The sequence below is a fragment of the Euwallacea fornicatus genome, chromosome 4 (assembly GCF_040115645.1).
Source record: "Euwallacea fornicatus isolate EFF26 chromosome 4, ASM4011564v1, whole genome shotgun sequence".
Lineage (NCBI taxonomy): Eukaryota > Metazoa > Arthropoda > Insecta > Coleoptera > Curculionidae > Euwallacea > Euwallacea fornicatus.
In genome coordinates, this window is record NC_089544.1 from 2,331,696 (window position 1) to 2,345,579 (window position 13,884).

General features: G+C 40.3%; 1 protein-coding gene across 2 annotated transcripts; it reads right to left on the bottom strand.

Moving 5' to 3' along the window:
* Nucleotides 1-26: 26 nt before the first annotated feature.
* On the bottom strand, nt 27-10,783 carry atk (artichoke). Of its 2 annotated transcripts, none has more exons than XM_066302949.1 (14): nt 10,622-10,783; nt 6,734-6,981; nt 6,474-6,612; nt 5,056-5,273; nt 4,656-4,981; nt 4,336-4,600; nt 4,032-4,283; nt 2,980-3,982; nt 2,678-2,932; nt 2,346-2,511; nt 2,079-2,293; nt 1,851-2,022; nt 1,516-1,797; nt 27-1,028 (listed from the first exon to the last, which is right to left on the bottom strand). In XM_066302949.1, exons 2-14 carry the CDS (start codon nt 6,871-6,873, stop codon nt 115-117), a joined length of 4,347 nt encoding a protein of 1,448 aa, XP_066159046.1. In that variant the 5' UTR covers nt 6,874-6,981; nt 10,622-10,783; the 3' UTR covers nt 27-114. The 2 variants fall into 2 exon arrangements, with proteins under 2 accessions (XP_066159046.1, XP_066159047.1); XM_066302950.1 differs by lacking the exon at nt 10,622-10,783 and adding an exon at nt 9,012-9,069.
* Nucleotides 10,784-13,884: the final 3,101 nt, after the last annotated feature.

The following is a 13,884-nucleotide window of genomic DNA, read 5'->3' on the forward strand; positions in this document are numbered from 1 at the left end:
GACCTTTCTTGAACTGAACCACTTAAATTTCTATAAAGCTTTATTCAAACTGACTATACAGACGTATATATATAAAAACAGCAAAACCTAACAAAGCCCTTATAATTGGCGATCCTATAATAAATAAGTAGTAACTGCCCACAATATTAGTATTAAGCCTCGCACTTGTACTGTACCCCGCCTAAATTCCCCTAAGACACTCGAACAAGCCGAACTATTATAACTCGCTAAGTACCAGTTCATATCACTGTTTTTACCCTGAAATACAACGCCTTTGTCTGATTGCGGTGGTATCGAGGACATGGTTTTCGGCTCTCTGTTATGAGCCATTGGAGGCAAAGCGTCGTAATCTGGCCGGAAAGAAGCGGTCGCAGATGGAACATTCGAAGAAAATACTTTCGAGATTGTTGCCATTTTCTTTGTAGGCTGTCGATCTCCCGGAATTAAGAAGGAAGTTTGAAGAATTGGCGATCCTTTAAATTCTTGCCGAACAGGCTTCAACACTGTAGTCTTAACGTCACTGGCGATATCAATGACGGTGGTAGACTCAATTTTTAATATTGTCGTCTCCTCGTTAGGTATTGTAGTTGTTTCGGGTATTTTTTCAGTAACACCTGCAGTTTCTGGGAATCCTTCTTTAGCACTATCATAAATTTGTTGAATAATGTACGTGTTAGTCCTATTAAAGAATTTGCGTTCCACAATATTGCGAGGTGTCGTAGGTTTAGTTTCACGGCTATGATATCTATTATCGTTACTTTCGGTAGTTTTGGGTAAATGACTTAAAGTGGCAAATGGTGGCGGTAAGTTAGCTTTGACTGTGGTAGTGACAATTTGAGTTGTTACTTCCATGGTCGATGGTCTATTGCTGGTGGAACGGGCGACGTTCATTGTTTCCACAGTTGATGTGTCACTCTCAGACGTACGATCTGTATTCTCGCCTTGTTTTGGTGTTGATTGAGTCGTACCAAATGCGTTTGAAACAGGTTGGAAGCCGCCTTCTCCTGGCAGCATTGGGACGAAACCACCTGAAGAATTATACGCCTTAAGCCGCCAAAAGATCGGAAGATTTATAGCATTGTTATTAGAACACTATAATGTGTCTTACGAATATAAAATGTCCATTTAAACAAATGCCTGTCACATGCACGTCATCCATTCAAGATGCTAGTATTGAACAGGATCGTAATTAGCCCGTCATTGCAATGAAAAAGTTGTTTTTAATAAGTTTTGATGGTAATAGACACTAAAATTCAGATATGTTTAGTGTATTTAAAAAAAATTGACATTCTGAATATTTCACAGTTAAAAAGTTTAGTTTATAATCGATTGTGCCGCACAATAAACACTATTTAAAATGAAACGAATTCGATCCTGCGAAAAATCGTCACCATTGTGAAATATCAATCGTTTAAAGGACACAACCGGCAAAATCAGTTTACTTTGTTTATATGAAAATTTTATATTTATAAAACATATTAATAAGAAAGCTACTTGTCATAATAAATCATTTACCTGTTTCGATTTTAGGGGTGTTTGGAAGGGCATTAAACTCCCTTGTGATGCTGGACACCCCTACAGAGGTCGGTTTGTGCACTATGGCCAGTCTATTACTCATTTTAGCAGGTTCCGCTGCTTCCATGTCGTTTCGCCTAGCAGTGACTGCATTATGAATGATACTAGCAATGTGAGGTAGTGGTATCCCAAAGAACGTAAATCCACTGCTACTGGGCGAATTACTGACTACTTTGGGAATATTCTTATTTTTGGAAGACGCATATAATACAGGAAACTCATCTAGAAGTTGAAGCTATTTAGCTGTAACAAGATCATTGGGGACGAAGTCATACCCGGGATATTGTGAGAAGTGACATTTCTCTGGCCTAGCTCCTCAATGGTGTCATTGTACGGATAATCCACAAATTCGTCATAGAAGTAATCAGATTGAGCAGGAGAAGGCGGCAAGACGTCGCGACTCCCAGAAGTATTAACGGCTTTTATATTCATCCACTGCGGACGCCCCTATATCGGCCAATCGACTGACTTCGTAAATCTCATTATAATTGATACCAAATTACCCTGGAATTTCCATAGACTCCTGGCGCAGACAGCAGTTCTGCTTCACAGCCGGGTGCCACTATTTCCACGTTTCTTTCCTCTTCGGGACAGTCCTGCCTGGATAATTCGTGCTCGCGCAACAAATAACCGTCCGCACATTTGGGGCCCAAAGAACCGTTTTCCAACAACCAGGCCTGCAACCACAACATGTTGCAAGAGCATGCCAATGGATTGCCTGAGATGAAAATAACCTATAGAAGTGTTTAAGGGGATTGGCTAGTGGATACCTTCAATGTCCAGGACAGCAATATTGCTGCGAATCCTCTCTACTGCCCTCTCAGGGAAGGACATCATCTTGTTGTTTCTGATGCTCAAAACGCGAAGCCTCGGCATGCTGTTGAAAGAGGAACCTTGGACTCCGCATATTCTGTTGTTATCCATCCTTAATTCCACCTAAAACACGATAATAAAACCCTCTTTTTGCAAAGCACAGTGAGTCCCGGCGTTGGAGATATAACGCGGCTCCGAGGTCTAAAGTGGGCTCACAAATGGGATCCGCGTTAAAACTAATGCAATAGCAGACAATCGTGATGATGATTTCCACTTCTGATTCACTTACCAGCCACTCCATATTCTCCAAGCTATAACTGGCCATTGAGCTAATTAAATTATGACTGACATCCAACAACTCCAAAGATTTCACCCCTCTCAAGCCTGCATCTTCTAAAGTCTCTATATGATTGTAGCTCAAATTCAGAGTTAATAGATGGGGTACACCCACAAATGCATTGGGCGCAATTGCTTGGATTTGATTTTCTTGAAGCTCTACCATTTGAAGTGAGGGTAAGTTCACGAACACCATTTTCGGAATTTCCTGGAAAGTCATGATAGAGGTCTGTGGAGCACGATTGATAAACTTACCTTGATTTTGTTTCTGCTAAGGTTAATTTTCTTCAAAACGGGTAAAGTTTTCATGGCGTTAGATTCAAGGATCTCGAGTTCGTTCTCGTCCAAGTCGAGGCTTGCCAAGTGTTGCAATTTGGTAAATCCGTGTTCTCGTAGCTCTTTGATGGAATTTTTGGATAGTTTCAGCACTCTCAACGAAGATAAGCTCCCCAATACTTCCGGGTCGATCACATTAAGCCTATTAACTGCCAGATTCAAGATCCTTAAGTTTTTTAAACTAACGAAAGTAGAGGGTAACTGTACTAGTCGGTTGTTGGATAAGTCAACCATTTGCAAATCATGGTTTTTGTCCAGAGTTTCTGGCAATATCTCTGAGAGCAAGTTCTTTGTTAAATTCAATTTTTTGAGGTGAGGCGAGTGCTGGAAGCATTCGGACTGTAAATGCTCGAGCCTGTTATCGCCCAAATTCAAATCACGCAGTTCTGACTGCTGTTGAAAGGCTTTTGCTCCCAAATAGGCCACACCGTTTTCTGAAACGTCTAAAGTCTCCAGCCTAATCAACCCTTTAAGGCAGCCATCGTCAATTTTCTTTAAAAGATTTCGCCCTACTAGCAGCTTCCTCAATTGAGGTAAAGTATCAAACCCTGCTTTTGGCATCCCCTCAATCTTATTCCCGGTTAAATCCAACATCCTTAAAGCTGGCAAATCCAGATCGGGAGTTGGAGCCAGCGGGAACATGGGAATTTGATTGTTTCTCAGGTACAAGTACTCAATGCCTCTGGGTAATCCTGGCACAAACTCAATCAGCGCGTTGTTAGAAATATCTAATTCGTACAGATTCAAGAGAGGCCTGAAAGTGGCCGGATGAAGGGTGGCGAGGCCGTTAGAGGATAGATTGATGTGTTCAAGGGCTGGGGAGAGGGAGAAGGCTTCTGGATCGATGATTGTGAGCTCATTCTTGCTGAAATTGATTTTCCTTAATGATGGTAAATTCTGAAGGAGAGTCGGCTCGAGTCTCCTGGAAGAAATACGATGCAGACATTTGCGACGAACGGAAAGTTTCTTACCTGAAATAATTTTGTGAGAGATCCAAACCTTTCAATTGCGGCAAATTCCATAATGGTGGAAGCAGATTGTTCGACAGGGAGTTATTCCGAAGCCTCAGTTCCCTTAAAGCTGGCATGGCAACGAAAGCTTCTCTATCAATCAAGTGAATTTCGTTGTGATCTAGATTGAAGTATTCCAAAGTGGGATGACCCCTTAGAGACCCGAAAGGGATTGCTTCCAACTGATTGTAGCTCATGTCCAAGAAGACTAACCTACCACAACGATATTATCAAAGAACGCACAGTCATATTATTGGGAACAAACCTCGGTAAGGCGTCTAGGATAGCTCTTAAGTCGGCGACATGACTAATTTCGTTTCGTACTAACCACAACTCCTCCAAACCACTGCCCGATTCCTGGAGGAAACTTTCTGGGTGGACCCTCCTCAGAAAATTTCCGTTTAAGTTTAACTTTCGCAGTAGTGGAACTCTGTGAAATGCTCCATGGTGCAGCTCGGTAATTCTGTTGTTGGAAAGGTGAAGCTCTCGGAGAGAAGGAAGGTCGACGAAGGCTGCTTCACCCAAAATGTCTATAGAAAAAACGCTTTTTGACCTTTAATGTGTTGCTCAGTATCCCTAGCTCACCAATATAGTTGTCATCAAGCCTCAGAACTCCTAATTCTGGAAGTTCTCTGCTGGATCTCCCCACCATTCCGGCGTCCTCAATTCGATTTCCAGTCAAAACTAGCTCCTGTAACACTGGTAGTCTGGTAATGGCTCTATGGTGCATCCATGCGATTCCGCAGTTGGTTATATTCAGCAAAGTCAAGCTGGGCAAGTCTACAAACAAATCAGCCTCCAATCGGTCCAGCTTGGAACATTGCCCAATGTATAGCTTCTCTAAAGTGGGGTTGTTCTTGAAGTTCCTTGCTGATAGTTCTATGAGAGCCGTCGATTCTAGTTGAAGGTATCTGAGGATGTGAAAAGGCGTAAAAAATTTAGAGGTCATAGAGCAGAGCAGATTGTCGGATCATCGTCAATATACCTCAATTTGGGCAAACCGGAGAATAGCGGTAAACGCTTTAGTAAATTCGTTTGGATGGTGACGGCTTGCAAAGCAATGTGTTGCGATAAAGAGTCCTCGGGGATAGTTCGCAGTTTTGGCTCAACGACAAAGAGTTCCATAAGAGTGGTTTCGAGACTTCCTAGCCAGTCGTTAGATACGCGTTCAAGACCATTATATCTCAGCATAAGTCGAAGAATCTGAAACATACGGATTTAAGGAAAAATAATGTAGGATATACGTTGGGCGGCTAAATGCCCGGGGGTAGGGGGGTGGTGATTGAAAATTTTACACAGGGTGCCAGGATTGCTAAGGCCAGCCGTGAATATAGGGACGCATTGCTCTCCGAGAAAACCAAATTGTCTTGGTTCACTTCAAAGGCTGATTCTCTTAAAGTAAATATAGAATTGTAAAGTTCCATCATTGGGTTTTAAATCTTATGTCCATTTAATGAAACATAGTGTCCACCGATTAGTTAAATCTCAATTTCTCGAAGATTGTTGAAAATTGCGACTTCCAACAAGAGTACCTTTTTTTATGTAAAAATGTTCAAATTTAATATTTTTCCTGTAAAATCCTCAATAAAGTGGAGAACAAGAAAATTTAAGTACTTTTTAAGCACTACCTCCGTGTATTGCGTGTCCCTAAAAAAATGTGTCAATTTTTTTGTAAAAATTCAGAAAAAGCACAAAAAGTCATAATAAAGTACAAAAATTCATATTAATTTATCTCGTTACGTTTCGGAAATATCAATAAAAAAACCTTCCTCAGGGATCAACCTTTCACATCCTGCATATCGAAAATGAAACGCTTTTCGGTATATGTTTATATGAAGATTTCGTCGCATTTTGGGATCTAGACTACATAGTTGAATTTAAGGCACTATGTTCAGAGACGCCTTGTATAAAAATTATAACATGCTGGTTTCTCAGACCCCTTCGAGCAGCGTACATTGAGATTTTGCCACAAAACGTAATGTTTCGACAATTAATGTGCAATTTTTATAGTTTGTACTGATGTACTCGGCATTCGGCACATATATTTCAATAGTGCGGTCAGTGTCGCCCTTAGAGGAAGGGGCGAGATTGGAGAACAGCCCAAGGTGGCAGGCCAGGAATGGCGGAGGATTTTTCTGGTCGGTGGTTTTACTTGGGGATGGGGTGATTAAAAATTTAATCCAAGGCGCCGGATCTGCTAAGGCCAGCCCCGAGTGCGAATCGTATGCATTTCCTCACTGAATATAAATAGCTATTACGCCACAACCGTAACCCTCCACTCTTGCTTCATTGGAACTGAAGGAGCGTTGTCTTGCGACTAAACCATTCGCTTCAATTTTTAACAAGGAAATGCTGTGTCACGGCAAATAAAATTAGCTAATGTTGTACTATGCGCCTACTTACTTTTAGAGGGTAAAAGGCTTTCCCAGGGAGGGCTGGTAAGTAGTTGTTTTCTAGTATCAGCTCGTCAATAGGCTCTTTAATAAATTTGGCGGTCGCCTTTAGCCCCTCCAACACGCTAGGAAGGTCACTGTGTGTACACCTAAAACCCACAAAAGATCGTAAATAAGAATTTTAAAACGCAAAATCTAATAAAGCAATGGAAAATTTTCTAAAAAAGAGTAAGAATCGAATTTGAAAAAAAATACATGTATGAGGCGTACCAAATCTGATACTCGTCTCCTCGGAGGAGACACCTGCAAGGCAGTATGGCCTCTGGAACAGGACACACTCTTTCAGCCCTTGAATCTCCAAAAGATATAGCACATAAAACCAAAGCTCCTAAAGCCCATTTCGCGCCCATTTTAACGGAGATATCATTCCGGTGTTCGTAGTTTCAACTGCAGGAGGGCCCTCGAAGCCCTCATTGTCCGTCGACTAATTTCCGAAGTTGATGCGTTATTGTGAGAACCTGAAAACGATGTATTGTTAAGTAAGTTCGATTCAACGGTCGATAAGCTTTATTGAGGAAGTCGGTGTGTTTAGTTTGAGATAAATTTATGATGCGTATCGCGTGTGGTTCCCCCTTCACTCCATGGTTCGTATCATATCGGACCGTTTTGATATCTAATGGAGAGAAAATCGTTATTGGTTCACGTTAGATTAAATCAGTTTGTAGTTGTAGAATGCGATGATCGTCCCCACTTATCTGGCACAAGGCATAAGTAAGATTGGCTTATTCATTATCGTGCAATTACTACGTACCAAACCGAAAAAAATGTCATATTTATTGCGGTACTTTAAATCATGTTTTACAACGGTTGAGTCACGCTTATGGTTCTTCTTAAATGACGGAATTTTACAGTTTTTGTGTCTACTTTGAGGCATCAGTAAGGATACTTTTGAAATGAAACTAGACTGTTTGGGTTTCTCTAGGGGCAATGCGTCACTGCATTCAGGACCGACGTCGGGAAGTCTGGGACTTTGGACGGAATTTGTGATCACCGTTTCCTACCCCCCAGAGACCCCCTCCCACTCACATGAAGCCGGTATTTCATTTTAATAGATAAATACGCGCACCTAGTTCAATGACGATTTTCTGGATTTTTAAGTCTCTTGCAAACAAAGTTCTTCGGATTACTGTTTTATGGTTCCAAAACCTCAATGGGGACGCAGAGATGCTTATTTTAAAATTTATTCTCTCATAATGTTTCATGCTATTTTCTGTGACCGTCCAGTGAAAAGTTGCCACAATCGCTTCCATCTAGACTGTCGCGGCCTCTGTTACCTTCCTAGCTTCGCTCTCATGGGAAATATCAAATTTTTCCCTTTTCCTAATGCATATTTCCAAACGGCTCGTATCCTTACAATGTTCTTAACACGTAATGGAACTAATGGCATACATTTAAGAGTGAACCGTTTCACTTTTCAAAGTCTAAACGGATATTTGTCAATTTCATTATTCGGCGTATTGTGCCGATCATTTCGATTGTATGCGCCAAAACAGTGTGACGAACCCCCCGGCGTTTTGTTTGTTTGGGCTCGTTTTTGCGTTATCTCAACGACAAAACTTTCAGCTTTGGAGGAATTTTTTTCGTTTTATGGGTTCTATTTCAAATGATTGCAGGAAAAACTAATTCAATTGTTTCGCCAAGTGTCTGGTAACCTTTTCCTCTTTGGGGCTCCCAGGTGAAGACCGCCGCTCCTAAGAACAGGGGGCTATGGCCGCACTGCATCCCCTACTCAATAGATAAAGTTACATATCCGTCGATAAGGAACTGCGACTACCAAGGGCAGGTCCAGAGCAACCACGTAGCGCTGCGCCGCGCTCTTGAACGCTGCTCAACGCAGCACGCGCGCTAGATGTGAGAACAGTGATCTGCGCTAAACCGTGCCAAATAGAACGATTTTGCAACAAGAACGAATGCAGTCCGGTACATCAAAGTGTACGAAGTACACAAGTGTCGATACATCAAAGGAGAATATTTGTTTGAGAGTATTTGTTTTGGACGATGTCGTAAATGGGTACGCTATCTGTCCGGTTTTGAGTTGAGCGGCCTTTGGTATTAATTAAAATAATATGCGCACACGCTAACTGGGACAAGGCACAGAATCAATTTTTCCTTAAAAACATTTTACGCTTGTAAGCGCTTCTCTGCGCCCAGCCGCGTACTTTAATCTCTGCGCCGCTCAGTACTTTACAGCGCAGCGCGACGCGTTCGGTCTGGAGCAGCCTTAGAGTCCATTATGCGACCGATCCTCACTTGGGAAGGTCGACTGCACGGGGATCTCCCGCGGAATCTCATCTTGGATAGAATCAGCTAAAAACATTTATCTCCGAATGGCGGTGAATGCTTCGACTCTAACTAGCAACGAAGAAATTCTTTTCACTTTGCATTGGCAGTCAGTGCTGTACTTCGTGAGGGCCAAATACGACAAAACCTTTAAAAGGGCTGAAGCACATCAAGATTATTTTGCTCAGGGCTCCGATGAATAACTCACCAGAGTCTGGAATAGCACAAACATGGAAGCGGCCACGGTATCACCTGTAGAATTTGCAGTCGCAAAAGAACTAGAGTGACAGAAATTTTCCGTCTACGCTCTCTCTAAATATTGAAGAAATTACTCGTCACTGTTGGCCACACAAAAAATGGGACAGACATGCCCATGCACTGCGATTACAGTGGTTCAAAATGTTGTTCAATGGTCAAAATCATAACTACATTGACTCCCTCATTCTTGCGTCCTAAAGGGTTTCGGTTGTCCATTACGATATATGTGGGATGATATATGTACAAGACAAAATGCGAAGAAATACAGACAATTACATGAAGGCGCAGATAGCCCTGTAATGTTACTGATGGCTATATAATTCAAATCCAAAAATAATTGGACACCATGAGTTTTATGCAAAGATAGATTTTACTGGGCAGACCCATAGGCACCTAAAAAAATGCTTGATTAAAAACCAATTTTAAAAAAAGTTTATTAAGACCCTCCATTACAACAAAAACAGTATATAAAACTCCCCTTAAAATTTACGACTAATAAAATATTTTAAAATATTCAGTCTATTGGACCACTGAAGGGTTTATCAGGTGTCTATAAGAAAAAAAATGTGTATATTACGTTATAAACATTTTCTGCTGATTTTTTCCCGACAACTAATTTCTTCAATATTCGAATGAACTTTGGAGAAATAAGGGCAATATCAAAACTTACGATGTGTCAAGCCGCAGCCTCTAGGGTTGACAGGCTATGAGATGTTTTTAGAGAAAAGAGAATTGCGGTGACGACTGTCGAACAGGGATCAAGGATTCATAGGCTTCGGACCCGAAAATTTCAAACTGGATTGGTTAGTGAGTAAAAGCTCCACACCGGCTAGAGCTACAAGCTTCCAGTGTCGTGTTATCCAAAAAGACTCATTTTCCCCGGGGTCGCCCTCCAAATTTTTTTATTTGTGGATGCACCCAAGGTCTCAAACTGTTTGACACAACGCACCGGGCCTTGCGTGAACAAACGGAAAATAAAATCGAATATTTGCGTGAGGGGTCAGAAAACACGCACTGGCGCTAGGCAGTGGTCAACGTAAGGAGCGTTCGCTGAAAATCTGTAATAATGCTCTGTAGAGGTGCTATTAAACCTGTGATTCTGCCGTAAAACAAAATGTTTCCAAAATTAGTGTGACAAAAAAAATTTTGCAATTTTAAAAGTTTTTACCGATGTTCACGACAGAGATAACTCATAAATTTAGCCAGTACCACCCTCGTGGGGGGTTGAAGTCGAGCAACGGCCTAGGTCAGGAAAGGGGGAGGACTTTTCTAGTCGGCAGTCTTTCTTGGCGGCAGTGATTAAAAATTTCGCCCAAGGCGCCGGACTAGCTAAGGCCGGCTCTGTCTAAATAGTAAGTATCGAGAAGATGTTGGTTCCGTACTGGCCGTTTTAATAGTGGACGAAAAGACCTGCTGTATGGGGTATCGCCAACCCTTATTTTCAATTTTGGACTTGTAAGGTTGCAGTTGTCCCCGCAGAGGGGCCCAATATACGGCTAGGTTGAAATTCTTATTCCCTACTCTGAGAAGGGTAATAACTATTTTTTAATAATAATTTACCTTACGTAAGATTATCACCAGTACTCCAAATAGAACCCTAAACGCACAGAGAGCAAGTTATATAACAACTTCACCTCCTAATACTCAAGTGATATGAAACACTACAAATTTTAATATAAATCTATCGTAACGTCGTCTATAGAAGGGCGCTCACACTCACGATCGTCATGTATCAAAATTCCGTATATCACTGAAAAACAGCAGAAAAGAAATAGAAAATTCTCCAGTGTTTTACACTCCGATAATCACTAATTACATTCCGTGTTTGTTATGGTGATGGAAACTTGAATAGGCGGTGTGCGCCATTATTAAGAAACCTGCATGTCGCATGTGGTTTTGTTATAGTACGAAAAAGCTTAGGAAGGGAGATTGCTAGAGCCCCTCGGGGATTTTTACCCACCAACAACCCTGTGCCCCATGAAAATTTCGACCCGATGCCCATGAATCCTCATCTCTCTTTTGTTACGACTTGCTTTCCCTTAATCTTAAAGCCTTACAGTCCTGGGGGCTGCAATTTGACATGTCTTGCGAGCTGATGCTGCTCATACTAATCCAGGCAAAACATTGTGCCCTAAACTATGCCCCTTTAACCGCCATTGAAGCTACCGCGGCTGCTGCCATATTTGAGGTCGTCCAATATCTGATGTTCACCAGGTCCTGGAACATTCACGCTTTAGCCCTTTTAAACGTTCATATTGGGCTTTATGAGCTGCAATTTATCCGTCAAGGCCATGCAAGTTCTTCTGCGAGAACAGCGCAGCAGAGCAGCGAGAACCTTTCCATAAGGGCCGCAGGTCATTTTTTATTTGAAAATTAGTCCGATCTCTTAGAGATTTGGTCGCATTCGTTATCGTTGTTTGGCACTTAATTGGGTCAGTTTTAATCCCCCGAGTTACCAACTAACCCCGCAGTTCATCTGATACATGCTGCAGATTTTTTCCTACAAAAATATAGGGTGTAAGACAGGTAGAGGTTTCCCTTTTAACACCTCATAGACCTCAAAAAACTAAGCAAAATTTGGCAGTAATATTTTTCCGAAATCTCAAAAACAAACGAATTATGCACGTATGAGTTTTAAATACATTTCTCTATGAAGTCTAAATCCATCCCTGCATAAAATAGTAAAATCACCGTAAAGGAAAATAACAATCCCGCAAAAAATTATCAGTTATTGTAAAAACGCAAAAAACATTTAATATTTAGTGTTTTTGTGCAATTTACTGTGTATGTTTATAAAGATTAAAAAATCAGTTGCGAAGCTTGGTTCCAGATGTTATTTTGATAAATATGAATATTATTAAATTGAAAATAACCCATAATTACTCTAATAGCAAATTGGCTGATGTGCTGTTGGTACAGGGAGTGTCTCCAGAATGTCATCGCATCTTCGGGGTTGTATTCCATTAATTTTTTTAATTTTTATTAAATTAATTCCATTAATTTCCATCCAGTCATGCTATAGTCCGTAGATTTATTTATCCTATTGGAAAATTTCATAAGATTGTAAATCTAAAAGCAAAGCTTGGTGGATATACTGGCAGACTTAGCCATCCCCGATGACACACCTTGTCTAGCGTGTTTTACATATCTTTGAAAAGGATCCATCAATGGAGACAATTTCGAATACCCCTCGTAGCCAGTGTCGAAGTATGTAATAATTAAAAATTTGGTATTTATTAATAGTTTCTTATTCGCATATATCAATTGCTTGTGAGATTTCTACAAAATTTTGCATAAAGATTCTGCGTAGTTTCTTACGGTCTATGTCGCGTTAAAACGAAGATCCCTGCTTAAAATACACTCTGTGTATTAATGCGATCTTTTACGTGTTTTACAGAGTTCTTGAGGCCTAACACATAGGGACGCACTAGTGCCAAAAAGCTTTAATTTCCGGATAGTTTATTGTCAATATCTTTAAACGTTAACACCTAGATGAATAGCAAAAATTGATTTGTAATTGGGGTATATTATCCTCATTTGGGACAATTGGTACTCTGATCTAGCCATGTCCGATATAAACTTAAAAAATGCTTATGTTCATGAGCGTAACATGGGGGGCACATGCCGAGCAATGCACATTACTAATCAAAAGTAGTTCACATTTATGTCAGAATATGATGAAATATTTCAGTTAGCAATATACCGCCAAATTTATATTGTGCACTTTCGAGTAGGTAAACTTTCAAAACTTTTCATTTTTATGTAACTCTGGTTACAATTAAGATTTTATACACTTACGGGTGCTGGTTCAGTGATTTAACTGAATAGACTAATTAAGGAGAAATTGGAATTAAAATGTATGTTTTTCGCCGGTAGTTGCATGTGCATTTCATTCGTGTTTTATAGCAAACATCCTAAGTTAAAAATCACAAAATAACGACATCCCTGTTACTTATTCCGTATTATGAGTATCAATATACAGGGTGTAATGTATCATTATGGAGACAATTCCAAGGGTGATAGTACTTCGCAAAATAAAAAAAACCGCTAATAAACTCATGGTCAAAAACGCAGGAACGTCGTGGTTGAATTTCAGCCATTTTAATAATTTTGTTTTAATCTTTCATAGTAAATTCCCAATATTTGAAAACAGCAAAATATGAGGAAAAATGTGAAACTTTGCCACCCTGTACATCGAAATACTGTATTTTTAACCATGGGTCTATTAGCTCTTTTCATTATTTTGCATAGTATTCGGCCCCCGGAAATACCTCCATGTTGATATGTTTCACTCTGTATTTCGATTAAATCATTCATGATGTTTACATTCAAATTTACGCGCTCAGAATGTACATTTCTTCTTTTTAATTCTTTCTTAGCGAGATTTATTTGTACTAAGAATATACTAATATTACATACGATAAATTCATTAGAAATCCCTATTTAAAGTTAGCTACATATCTTTAACCATTTTAAAGATATTTTCATTGAATTTTTCGGTGCACTGTGAAGGATTTAATAATCAATGCAAATTTGTTAACGGTTTGCATACTAACGAACGGCACGTTTGTCTGACAGATGGCGCCACCTACCAGCACATATCAAACAGATATTTTAAATGCTCTTGAAAGCAATTTCAGGTTTGTACACAAAAAAAACTGTTAAGGAAGAGATGAGGGTAGTATAGTTTTTCACAAATTGACCCTCTTTTTCGACAAATAAGGTCCTAATCCATGGCTAAGAATTTTGAAGGAAGTGACGTCAGTCTGATATGTTGCGTCTCAATACGCGTCGGCGTACAAGCCAGTTTCAGCGACAAACTG